The 12,438-nt window shown below is 40.7% G+C and overlaps 1 protein-coding gene across 12 annotated transcripts in view; it reads right to left on the reverse strand.

Annotated features, from left to right (window-relative positions):
• Positions 1–601: 601 nt before the first annotated feature.
• Positions 602–12,438, reverse strand: part of LOC100495215 (selection and upkeep of intraepithelial T-cells protein 2-like) — a 31,114-nt gene continuing 19,277 nt past the window's right edge. For 3 of the 12 annotated variants that reach the window (XM_031890772.1, XM_031890777.1, XM_018089600.2), the window contains 7 exons: positions 9,639–9,659; positions 9,461–9,481; positions 8,239–8,259; positions 3,847–3,867; positions 3,118–3,147; positions 2,806–2,899; positions 1,529–1,716 (listed from right to left, as the gene is read on the reverse strand). In XM_031890772.1, coding sequence (XP_031746632.1) covers positions 1,629–1,716; positions 2,806–2,899; positions 3,118–3,147; positions 3,847–3,867; positions 8,239–8,259; positions 9,461–9,481; positions 9,639–9,659 — 296 coding nt within the window. In that variant the 3' untranslated portion in view covers positions 1,529–1,628. Of the gene's footprint in view, positions 1,717–2,805; positions 2,900–3,117; positions 3,148–3,846; positions 3,868–8,238; positions 8,260–9,460; positions 9,482–9,638; positions 9,660–12,438 lie in introns of all 12 variants that reach the window. The other 9 variants (XM_031890778.1, XM_012953502.3, XM_031890773.1 and 6 more) reach the window with 8 other exon arrangements.

Consider the following 12,438-nt stretch of genomic DNA (forward strand, 5'->3'; position numbering starts at 1 on the left):
CCTGTTCCTGCCTGACTCCTGCCCGCATACCTGCCTGATTCCGTTACCTTACCCTGTTCTATGACTCCTGTTCCTGACCTGTTTGATCTCTCGGTTTTGACCTCGGCCTGATTATTGGACTCTCCCTGCCTTCAGCCTGCCCCTGACCACTGCCCGTTATTCCGGACCCTCCTTGTTTGCTGCCAGTCCTGACCCTCTGCCTGCTTTCCGGATTTGTTTCGTCTTCTGCCTGCCTCTGACCACTGGCCTGTTGTAAGGACATCCATATTTCTTATTGCTCACTTAATAAATCATGTTCCAGCAACATAACGTGTTTCCTGCCTATCCACAAGCGCAATACCCCCTGTACCCATATTACACGGCATATAAGCTCCTACCTGCCAGCCACCCACCTGTGGCTGTACCTGACAACAGATTACACACTGGAACTGCGAATATCAAAATAAAAACAAATGCCCTGTGATTTCTGGGGATATTTCCCAATGCAAGGTAACTTCCAGCATTCCCACTGTGTGTCGGTGAGACCTGCCCTGTGTTGGGTGGTGTGACCCTGCTCATTGCCCCTCTGTGTAACCAAAAAGAAATACACACAGGCTAACGGTAAAATGAGAAACTTCCAAGTGTCTGTATTTAACAATAACAATATACATTATTCTTTTGCAAAAGTAGAAAATATACACCAAACATTTATATGTTTATACAAATATACATATGTACATTTTACAAAATACATAATTGCCTTGTTTATACAAATATACATATGTACATATTACAAAAGATATAATTGCCTATATAATTGTAATGTATCAGATGACATAATCCCTGGAGAGGCCCCTGGCTTATATCTCTTCTGAACCCACTCCCTTCTAAATCTTGGGTTGAGGCTTAGTTGGGGTGGGTGTGGGTCCCACACAGGACTACTGGCCAGACCAGGGGTGAACGGACATAGTTGGCCTGATTAACGTATTGCAATACACAGAGCAACTAAGCTGGTAAAAACTGTCCAGGTTGGGTTTGTTTATGTTGGAGAAGAGGTGTGTAATGGGGGATGTGACAACTATGTATAAAAAGGACCATATAATAGGAGGTTCCGTCTAAATATTCAGAAAGGGTTTGTTACAGGGAAAGCTGTGGGCTGTGCAGTCGGAAGCAATTTTGGGTACCTAGAGTTTCACGGTACTGTAAACTAAGGGCGCAATTTGCCGAAGTCGCCAAAGTTTTGTCTCAAGGAAACTTCAGCAAATCGCAGCGCCGCGTATGCCATCCCACCGGTGATTTACATTCTAGCCAGTGGGATGGCATTGCGGGGAGATTAGTCACCTGCGACAATCACCCAGTGTGTCAAGGCCCTTATGGAGTCAGCAAAAAGCCAGTCCTGAGAACTTAAAATTTTTGCTTAAAGCAGAATTTTGGCTTTTCAAGTGCAGAGAGTTCAGCTGCAATAGCACTGTTGGTAAGGTTACAAGGGGGCAGCATCAGGTAGGCCACATAAGGGCAGTGGTTGGGGCAGAATTGCCCCTGAATACAGGGTTACTGAAGTGAAATCTTCATATAAAGTTGATGCAGAGACTGGCACGGTTGAAACCTTGGAAGATGTTTTCCCCCTGTGAGGCAAAGTGGCAAAGGCTTCAGATAAAGGGGGCAGTCAACATCCCCTGGATCAACCAGCAGGTCAGACTGGAGAATAAGAAGCTTCTGTGTGTGGGGTTCCATTTGCTGCAAGGATAACACCAAAGGAAATAGTTTTAGATATAAATATTTGCATTAGTCATTTAGCTACATCCCATGTTTATTACAATCTCACATAATAAGGCCAATATAATGGACACGGAAATAAAACAAATGTAACTCGGTGCCTATTGGTGCAGGGGAGCCCGGCGGTACCCCCACCTCTGAAGGAAGCGTTAGCTCAACGGTCTCATCATCTCACCCATATCAACCTCTCATCAGTTTGATGCTGCCAGAAATGACCCAACCGACATAAATTTATTTTACCACAATTGCCTTCAATTTATGTAAAAAATGCAATTGTGCAAAATATGATATGTCTCAATTGCTTCAGACACATGGGCCCCTCGTGAGTGCAGTTATGCTAGGAATATGGAGTAAAAAACTCATTGTGGTAAAAAATTTGGTTCTATTCAGAAATCTCCATAAAACTATATTTGGTACCAAGATATGGGGTTTTCCAAAACGGTTTCATATGTAAAATATATTTCTGATATTTATCCCCACATTGTGAATATACTTTTATAAAAATAATCTTTGTCCTACTACTGGAACAGGCAACGTATGTTTTCCCACCAGTAGGAATATATCCCATGTGCCAGTCTTACCTATTAAAGCAAACCTAACATGTTGTATTTTAAAGGACAAGTCAAGCCAGAATATAATTTTCTTCCCAATAAAAGAAAACTCTATTCTAAGCAACTTTGCAATATACATTCATTACTAATGTGCAATGGTTGTTGAGTTATCTGTATATATAACTGCTACCAGAAGTAGTGTTTGTCCCTCTCTATTCCCTGCCCTGGGGGCTCCGGCATATGAAACAGTGTAACACAAGGCAGCAGCCTGACAGACCTGACTCGCTGGGGGAGACCGACCTTTCCAACATTGTTTAAACAGTAACAACCAGGAGTTCAGCAAATGCTGCTTTCTATAGCAATTACATTTATACATAACTTCTAAAGCACTGAAACGTTAATATTAGAAGGTTCCTTGGAATTATGTTTTTTTATTAAGCAAAAATGTATATACTGGGTTGACATGTCATTTAAAACTCAATACATATTTAATACTAACATGTTCCATAAATGTGTCAGTATATATTTAAGTATTCCTGGTGCATTCTCCTGGACTCTGGCTCCCTCTCTCCTTTGTCTGATTGGGCAGCAGGCTGAAGAAAAATGGTATTTAAGCTCAACATACACTCTATGCTCTTTCTTAACAATCATACAATATATTGTCTCCACACACCATGAGGCTTAAGCACAGAGCTCTAGGTACCCCAAGATAACTAGGAGATCCTGATAATATTTTCAATACATGGAGAAACCCTCAGCGAACTGTACATAAAAGCACATAGCCAGACACAGTGGTTGTGCAGTTACTTACCCGGCTTGGGCTGTGTCGCCAGAAGCGCTTCTGCAGAGGGAACAGAGAGCTGATATTAGCAACTGATGGGTGAAAGTTGAGTAGTAGGTTTGTCAAGTACTTTGTGGCATGTAGTAAGGGATTGGTGGGTATCATACACAGCAGTAGTGTTGTTGTTGGACTATTCTATGAAGTTACACCCGGACTGGCAATATGTGGATCCTGCCCAATGCCAGAGGGGCTGCTGTAAGTTGCCACAGTCATTATTGCTTACTAAAATTCAAAATGTTTGCAACTTTTTATTTTATCCCACGATAATGGCAACTTTTTCATTCTGTCGCACTGTTATTGCGAATAGCAAACATGAGACACAGATAGCTATAGTGCCTGTACCGTATCTGCACTGAGCCTACTCTCCTTTACACAGCTCCCAGGTGCCAGTACCCACGCCCCACATGTGCAGGGACATACTGAGCAGATCCAGAATTGTAATAACAGCTGGAATTTCCCTAACAGAGCTGGGAATCAAGAGGCTGAATACATGACTATTTTCTAATAACTGGATTATTCTCTGCCTATGGAGTGTTGTGAGGTAGGAAATGTATTTGGTACAATCTCAGTGCTGCACTAACCCCCTTCTACCAACTCCTACATTCCTCCTTCAGTTTGGGGCTGAGTGCCATTAATGAGCTTTGGGTCTCAGGGGCAAATGCCCATCATTATTCTCAGGGAAAATATTCAGTCACTTACTGTATTTCCTCTGAAGGGCTCCTGATAGGGAACAAAACAGAGTGAAGTTAATAATTACCAAAACCATAAGTATACAACTGAAACATCTTAACAAAATGTTATTGGTAATTGGTACCATGTGATTAAAACAACTTTACTAGAAAAAGACAAAGATAAATCAGTCATATGACAGGCGCAAGTTACAGTATAAAGGACTATTACAGAATACTTATGATATTTTTATTGTATATGACATTGTGTAGTGTGGTTTGTGGAAAAGCACTAACCCCTTGAGTAACAATTAATTGCCATTAGGTACCATTTAATTAAGACTTAAAAGGAAAACTACCCCCCCAGAATGAATACGTAACCAACAGACAGTTTATATTATGTTAAGTGACCTATTAAAGAATCTCGCCAAACTGGAATATATATATCAGTAAATATTGCCCTTTTACATCCTTTCCCTTGAGCCGCCATTTAGTGATGGGCTGTGTGCTCCCTCAGAGATCAGCTGACAGGAAGTGATGCAGCTCTAACTGTAACAGGAAGTAGTGTGGGAGCAAAAGGCAGAACTCTGTCCATTCATTGGCTGATGGGGCCTAGCATGTATGTGTGCCTTGGCTTGTTTGTGTGCACTGTGACTCCTATGATCCCAGGGGGCGGCCCTTAGTACTTAAAATGGCAGTTTCCTATTTAGGATTACCCAATGGCACATACTACTAAAAATGTATATTTATATGATAATGGTTTATTTAGATGAAGCAGGGTTTTACATATGAGCCGTTAAAGGGGAACTCATGAAATTAAAAAAATTTTTAAATGAATCTTCACATCAATTTATTAAATTCTCTAAATATAATGTATTAAAAACTTTGTACGGTTTTTAAAATATTTGTTATTATGGCCCCACTGCTTGCTGCTACTCTCCTAACTGGCCTGACTAGCTCTGAAGTTGGAGTCGGGTTCATTTGCATGATAAGTCTGCCTTTGCCGTCATTGGCTGTTCTGCTGTCAATTATGATGAGGCTTTTACCGAATGCCCAGCAACTTTCACCTCAAAGCTAGCGTCTGTAGTGCAGCGGCTTCTCCCTTCCTCAACCCAAACAAACAAATGTCCTGCTCTCTTTTTCCACCCCTCCTCTCCCCCCAGAAAAGCATATGTAAAGGCAGTATCAGTAGGGAAATGGCTAAAACTTCCTTCTCCATTCCCTGACCACCATGCTTTAACTCCTGCTCTCTTCTTCTTCAACCCCTCCCCTCTTACAAATATCAAATACACTTGCGAGTCTAATCTTAAAAGCATTAAAAGTTTCATAACAGCAGAAACTACACACTCTGTTTGTCCATGAGTCTTTCTGGGGAGGGGGTAGGAGTTAATGTGAGACAGAGAAGGTGTGTCAGTGAGCGGAGAAGGAAGATTTAAATACTTCAGATGTAGCCTTTTCAAATGCTTTTGGGGGGAACGAGTGCAGAAGCTCTGTGTATTTAGGTAGGGGACAGAGAAGGAAGCACTACCAATGATCAAGGCAGAGATAGAATGTGGAAAGTTAAAGTTCAGTGCAATTACATATTGTGGCAAAATAGACTATATTGCTATTGTGATTAAAGCACACTACATAAAAGTGCCAATAAGCTAATTTTGGGAGTAGAGAGTTATAGCTTTGTGGTAGTTCAAACACCAAAGTCCACTGCTCACATTATATCATTACTATGTTCTGTTGTAGAAACACTAGCCAGTGGTGTTTAAACTACCACAGAATGATAACTCTCTAAACCCAAAATTAGCTGTTTGGATATTTTATGAAGTATCACAATAGTGATATAGTTTATATATTTTCTTTTTCTAAAATTTTCATATTACAGGTATCGGACCCATTATCCGGAAACCCATTATCCAGAAAGCTCCGAATTACGAAAAGCCTGTCTCCCATAGACTCCATTTTAATCAAATAATTCAGAATTTTAAAACCGATTTCCTTTTTCTCTGTAATAATAAAACAGTACCTGTACTTGATCCCAACTAAGATATAATTACCCCTTATTGGGGGCAGAACAGCCCTATTGGGTTTATTTCATGGTTAAATGATTCCCTTTTCTCTGTAATAATAAAACAGTACCTGTACTTGATCCCAACTAAGATATAATTACCCCTTATTGGGGCAGAACAGCCCTATTGGGTTTATTTAATGGTTAAATGATTCCCTTTTCTCTGTAATAATAAAACAGTACCTGTACTTGATCCCAACTAAGATATAATTACCCCTTATTGGGGCAGAACAGCCCTATTGGGTTTATTTAATGGTTAAATGATTCCCTTTTCTCTGTAATAATAAAACAGTACCTGTACTTGATCCCAACTAAGATATAATTACCCCTTATTGGATGCAAAACAATCCTATTGGGTTTAATTAATGTTTTATTGGTTTTTTAGCAGACTTAAGGTATGGAGATCCAAATTATGGAAAGACCCCTTATCCAGAATACCCTTTGTCCCGAGCATTCTGGATAACAGGTCCTATACCTGTACTACATTATAGAGAGTTTCCTTTGTTTTCTTTCATATATCCTCATTGGTCATATCAAGCACTAGTTTTTTGTCCATCTTTTGGCCAATGCTGGCTTTGCAAACATTTGCAAGAACTGGTGTTATTACTATGTGGGGATAGGGGGAGAATAGCCTGCACTTGCCATATTATATAAGTTTGCATATTGCACTACTCACAAGACCAGCTGTACAGTTAATGCACAGACACAAACACAGTGCCTGAACCTTTACTCTTTTGAGCTAATCACAGCAGTGGGGTATATCTATTATTCTACGTCCATGCAAATTTGTGTGCGTACTGTATGTATCTTATTTATAAACATGCTGATAAGCATTTTTGCAGCAGGCAGCTATGAAGTTATTAAATCATGTGTGTGATTAAACATCAGTTGGGAAGTGAGGGGGGCTGGGGTCAGAAAAAAAAAAAGAGAAAACCGAAACTTTACACATAGCTGCTAGCAGGGACAGAGACTATACCTGCTGTTCCCCTGAGTATTTTGGGGGTTTCTCTTCTGGGCCCCTACCCAAAACTCAGTGTTTGGTACTTGCCTGCTCTTCAGTGAGTACAATGTCATGTGAAAAAAAGGGGCTCCATCCCTTTCACTGGGGTGGAACACATGAAAGAAACACTACAGGGGAATGAGGGCTGAAACGCCCATGTGTAAGAGCCCTTAGTGATAGGGAGAGCCAGGGCAGACAGTTGGTGGGAGGATGCTTTGCATTCAGCATAAGGGAGGGTGGGTCTTTGCTACTGGTTTTGTGACATCACAGCAAGCCGCTGCCACTCCCATTCAACAATCACTTGACCTGACTCTTGGAGAAAGTCTTCTAACAGTCTGTAATATTATTTCTTTTATTTAAAAAAGTAAGCATTTTTTGTAAACAAATATATTTGAGAATATTATTCTTTTTAGCATATCTATGCATCTGGACAATTTTATTTTCACGATAGTTCCCCTTTAATGCAATATATTTTTATAGAGACCTACATTGTTTGGGGGTATAGTTTCCCTTTAATTTGGAAAAATAAAGAAAAGGCAATTGTATAACTAATGGAAGGTTCATTTCTTTTATTATAATATATTGCAGTCCTGATACCTGGAGTGTCTTTACCATGTCTGCCCTGACTAGAAACTGCATACCAACAATCTTATATTTTGGTAGTAGCCGTGCATACGATGAATAGTGACTTAACTGATATACTGTTATAATACAAAGTGGTGTTTTTTTCCCCAACACAGCTGGTATTGGATTTACTGCTTACTTATTTACTTACTTACAAAACGCCCTTCTTGAGGGACACTGTCATGATGTTTATGGGGTACTTTTCCCTCGGCCATTTAACATTTTATTCTTGAACCAACAAATGTATTTGTAGCTGTAATATTGGTGTGTAGGCGCCATCTCAGTGCATTGTGCCTGAGTCTGAGCTTTCAGCCAGCGCTACACATTAGAACTGCTTTCAGCTAACCTATTGTTTCTCCTACTCCCATGTAACTGGAGGAGTCCCAAGCCAGACTTGGATTTCTTACTATTGAGTGCTATTCTGATACCTACTGGGAGCTGCTATCTTGCTCCCTTCCCATTGTTCTGCTGATTGGCTGCTGGGCGGGAGGGGGGGGGGGATATCACCAACTTGTGAGTGATATCCAAAGTGTGAGTGAAGTTTATCAGAGCACAGGTCACATGGCTGTGGCACCCTGGGAAATGAAGAATATGGCTAGCCCCGTGGGAAAAACAGATTACAATGCAGGATTCTGCTGGAGAAGCTCTATTAACTGATGGGTTTTGAAAAAAAAAAATAAAAAGAACATTTTTCCACTGAAAGTATTTCTTTAATCAGAGAAAACAATTAAACCACTTACCATGTTTATCCCAAATATCTCCTAATGGGAAAACAAAACAAAATTAATATTACCAGCAACATTTAGGGGGACCTGTATAATAAACATGTATAATAAAAGCCCTTTTCAAATTAAACATGAAACCCACATTCATTTTTTTTTATTAAAACATTCATACCCATTATAAAGGCATTTAAAAATCCCAGCGTAAGGTATAGAGGTGGGGCAGACAATTACTTCCACTTTCCATTGGAAGGTTCATTTCTTTTATTATATTATATTGCAGTCCAGATACCTGGGGTCTCTTTACCAAGTCTGAACTGAGTACAAACTGCGTACTGTGAAGATTCTATATTTTGGTAGTGTATTTGTTTGAAACCACAAAAAAACCCATTTTATCGAAAGTAAAAAAGCACGAACAAAAAAAGTTGCAGAAAGGTTGCAAAAGCCGTGACTTCTTTGACTTGTCGCACAATAACTGCAACTAATTTGTATTGTCGCACAAAAGCCAGAGTCAAAAAGCGTGAAAACCATAAAGATCTTCCAACGGATGGAAGCATTTTTTTTGTTTGGATTTGTTGCCGATCTGGCAATCTACCTCTACCTTAGCCCCCCCCCCCCCATTTCTCATGTCACTAAGGAGCCGGGGGATGAGGGGGCACCTAAATAGAAGCCAATCACATTAAGGCCATGGGTGAGGAGGGCAAAAGAGCTCAGCTTGAACCTGCCTGCTTCTGAGGAAGTGGCATATAGCCATGAAACGCGTTAAGCTGTGTGGTGAGGACATTTTGCTATGTTTTTAATTATGGAAATAAACATATGTTTTTAATAAGAAGCATACCGGTGCTACATTTTTCACTTAGAATTTCTGAACCTGCCTGCAACCCGCAAATCTTGTGCATTAGGTCGGCCGGAATCCGTGGGTCCTTTAAACAGGGTGCTACTACTCACGCCCCACATGTGCAGGGACATATTGTGGGGAACCAGAAATCGTAATAAGAGCTGGGAATCAAAAGTGGGTAAAGGGCTGAATTCATGGATATTTTCTAAAAATTGGATTATTTTTTGCCTATGGTGTGTCTTGGGGTATGAAATGTATTTGGTACGTACAATCTAAGTGCTGCACCCTTCAACCATATTCTACATTTCTCCTTCAGTTTGGGGCTGAGTGCCATTAATGAGCTTTGGGTCTCAGGGGCAAACGCCCATCATTAGTTTCTGGAAAAAAAATTCAGTCACTTACCGTATTTCCTCTGAAGGTCTCCTGATAGGGAACAAAACACAGACTGAAGTTAATAATTACCATAATTACACGATTTAAAAATGTTTCATAGGTTTTTTTTGGGTTTTTTTTAAACAAAATACTTTATTGCTCATCGGTACCATGTGATTTCTTTAATCAGAGAAAACAAACCACTTACCATGTTTATCCCAAATATCTCCTAATGGGAAAACAAATCACAAACTAAAGTTAATATTACCAGCAACATTAAAGTGGACCTGTCCCCCAGACATAAAAACATGTATAATAAAAGCCCTTTTCAAATTACACATGAAACCCAAATTCATAGAGGTGGGGCAGAAAATTACTTCCACTTTCCATTCAGCATTCAATTCCCCCTCCCTCCTCACCAACTAATTCTGTAGGCAGTGCCTGGGCGTCAGGCCCCCCATACTGGCACAGACACAAGATTTTGGGGTGATACAAAACCTCCCTTAATAACAGTGCCCACAACATGGTGGCTGCCTGCTTACTGTTATTGAAAATTCCTAGACTGAAGGAAACAAGTTTTACAGTTAGATCCATAAATATTTGGACAAACAACTTTTTTCTAATTTTGGTTCTGTACATTACAACAATGAATTTTAAATGAAACAACTCGGATGCAGTTGAAGTGCAGCTTTAAATTCAGTGGGGTGAACTAAACGATTGCATAAAAATGTGAGGCCACTAAAGCATTTTTTTTTTTTTTAACACAATCCCTTCATTTCAGGAGCTCAAAAGTAACTGGACAATTGACTTAAAGGCTATTTCATGTAGGTGTTGACAAGTCCGTCGTTATGTCATTATCAATTAAGCAGATAAAAGGCCTGGAGTTGGTTTGAGGTGTGGTGCTTGCATGTGGAAGATTTTGCTGTGAACAGACAACATGCAGTCAAAGGAGCTCTCCATGCAGGTGAAAGAAGCCATCCTTAAGCTGCGAAAACTGAAAAAAACCCATCCGGGAAATTGCTACAATATTAGGAGTGGCAAAATCTACAGTTTGGTACATCCTGAGAAAGAAAGCAAGCGCTGGTGAACTCAGAAACGCAAAAAGACCTGGACATCCATGGAAAACAACAGTGTTGGATGATCATAGAATCATTTCCATGGTGAAGAGAAACCCCTTCACAACAGCCAACCAAGTGAACAACACTCTCCAGGGGGAAGGTGTATCGATATCCAAGTATACCATAAAGAGAAGACTGCATAAATAAATACAGAGGGTGCACTGCAAGGTGCAAGCCTCTCATAAGCCTCAAGAATAGAAAGGCTCGATTGGACTTTGCTAAAGAACATCTATAAAAATCCAGCACAGTTTTGGGAAAACATTCTTTGGACAGATGAAACCAAGATCAACCTGGTTGCAAGAAAAAAGTATGGAGAAGGCGTGGAACAGCTCATTATCCAAAGCATACCACATCTATAAAACACAGTGGAGGCAGTGTGATGGCTTGGGCATGCATGGCTGCGAGTGGCACCGGGACACTAGTGTTTATTACTGATGTGTCACAGGACAGAAGCAGCCAAATTAATTCTGGAGGTGTTCAGAGACATACTTTCTGCTCAAATCCAGCTAAATGCAGTCAAATTGATTGGGCGGTGTTTCATGATACAGATGGACAATGACCCAGAACACACAGCCAAAGCAACCCAGGAGTTTATTTAAGCAAAGAAGTGGAAAATTCTTGAATGGCCAAGTCAGTCACCTGATCTTAACCCAACTGAGTGTAGGGACCCATAGGTATTAGAGTCCCTATGGCTTTAAATCCCTACTTCCTAGTTCCTAGTGCTGTTGCTGGGCAAAGCACCATGTATCTAGTTCATACTATATTGTGCCTTATTGGTTTACTAAGGATGACCACTCCCCTTGCAGACTGATAAAGTGTCTTGCAAGGAGGAGGGCTTCCTCTTTGGCTGCCTTCTGACTCTCAGGTGACATCTCCATCGAGCCTGGGATCAGACTTGGCCCCAGTAAAAGCCATTTGCCCTAGAGTAGCCCCTTGGTACTCTAGTGAAAGTCGGGGACAGGGCCCCGTGAATGAGGTGAAGTTAGCAAAGGGATAGATCCTGTAATAGCACACTCTATATAGTGTGAGACAGTCAGGGCTATCTAGCATGAGCAGCAATCGCTCCACCATAGGAGATCTAAAAAGGGTTTAGCAATACCCAGGCTCTGTTTGCCTTACTGAAGGGACCGCAGTCAGACACAGGTATCAGGCAGTTTCTTCCCCTGATCCACCGTTGCTGTAGGGATCTGGCCCAGTACCAGGTGATCATCCTTAGGATTGCCTATATCTCCTTATCTACCTCCAACGTGGTGTTACTCTGCCTTGCATAACTACAACTGTATTATCTGCTTCACCATCTACCTCAGTATTTGTGAGTATCACCCTGCATCATTCTGTGTGTAACAATAAATGTTAATAGTTTATCAGCAAAGAACCTTCTGGTGTCCAAATTACTAGCACTACACCATACAGTATCAGGGAGGTGTAGTTCAACACCATCCTCATCTCTAAAAACGCTCCTAAAGGTCATCTCCCACTTAGCGGAGGCCCATCCTGGGAAAGGGGGATCGCATGTAACACATGCTCTACCTAATACTAGTCTGGATTGACCCTTTACTGGCCAAACAGGTGTTACATGAGCATGCATTTCACTCGTTGAAGACTAAACTTCGGAAAGAAAGGCCTACAAACAAACAGCAACTGAAAGCCGCTGCAGTAAAGGCCTGGCAGAGCATTAAATAGGAGGAAACCCAGCATCTGGTGATGTCCATGAGTTCAAGACTTCAGGCTGTCATTGCCAGCAAAGGGTTTTCAACCAAGTATTAGAAATGAACATTTTATTTCCAGTTATTTAATTTGCCCAGTTATTTAATTTTGAGCCCTTGAAATGAAGGGATTGTGTTAAAAAAAAAATAAAATGCTTTAGTGGCCTCACATTTTTATGCAATC

The sequence above is a fragment of the Xenopus tropicalis genome, chromosome 8, assembly GCF_000004195.4.
Source record: "Xenopus tropicalis strain Nigerian chromosome 8, UCB_Xtro_10.0, whole genome shotgun sequence".
Lineage (NCBI taxonomy): Eukaryota > Metazoa > Chordata > Amphibia > Anura > Pipidae > Xenopus > Xenopus tropicalis.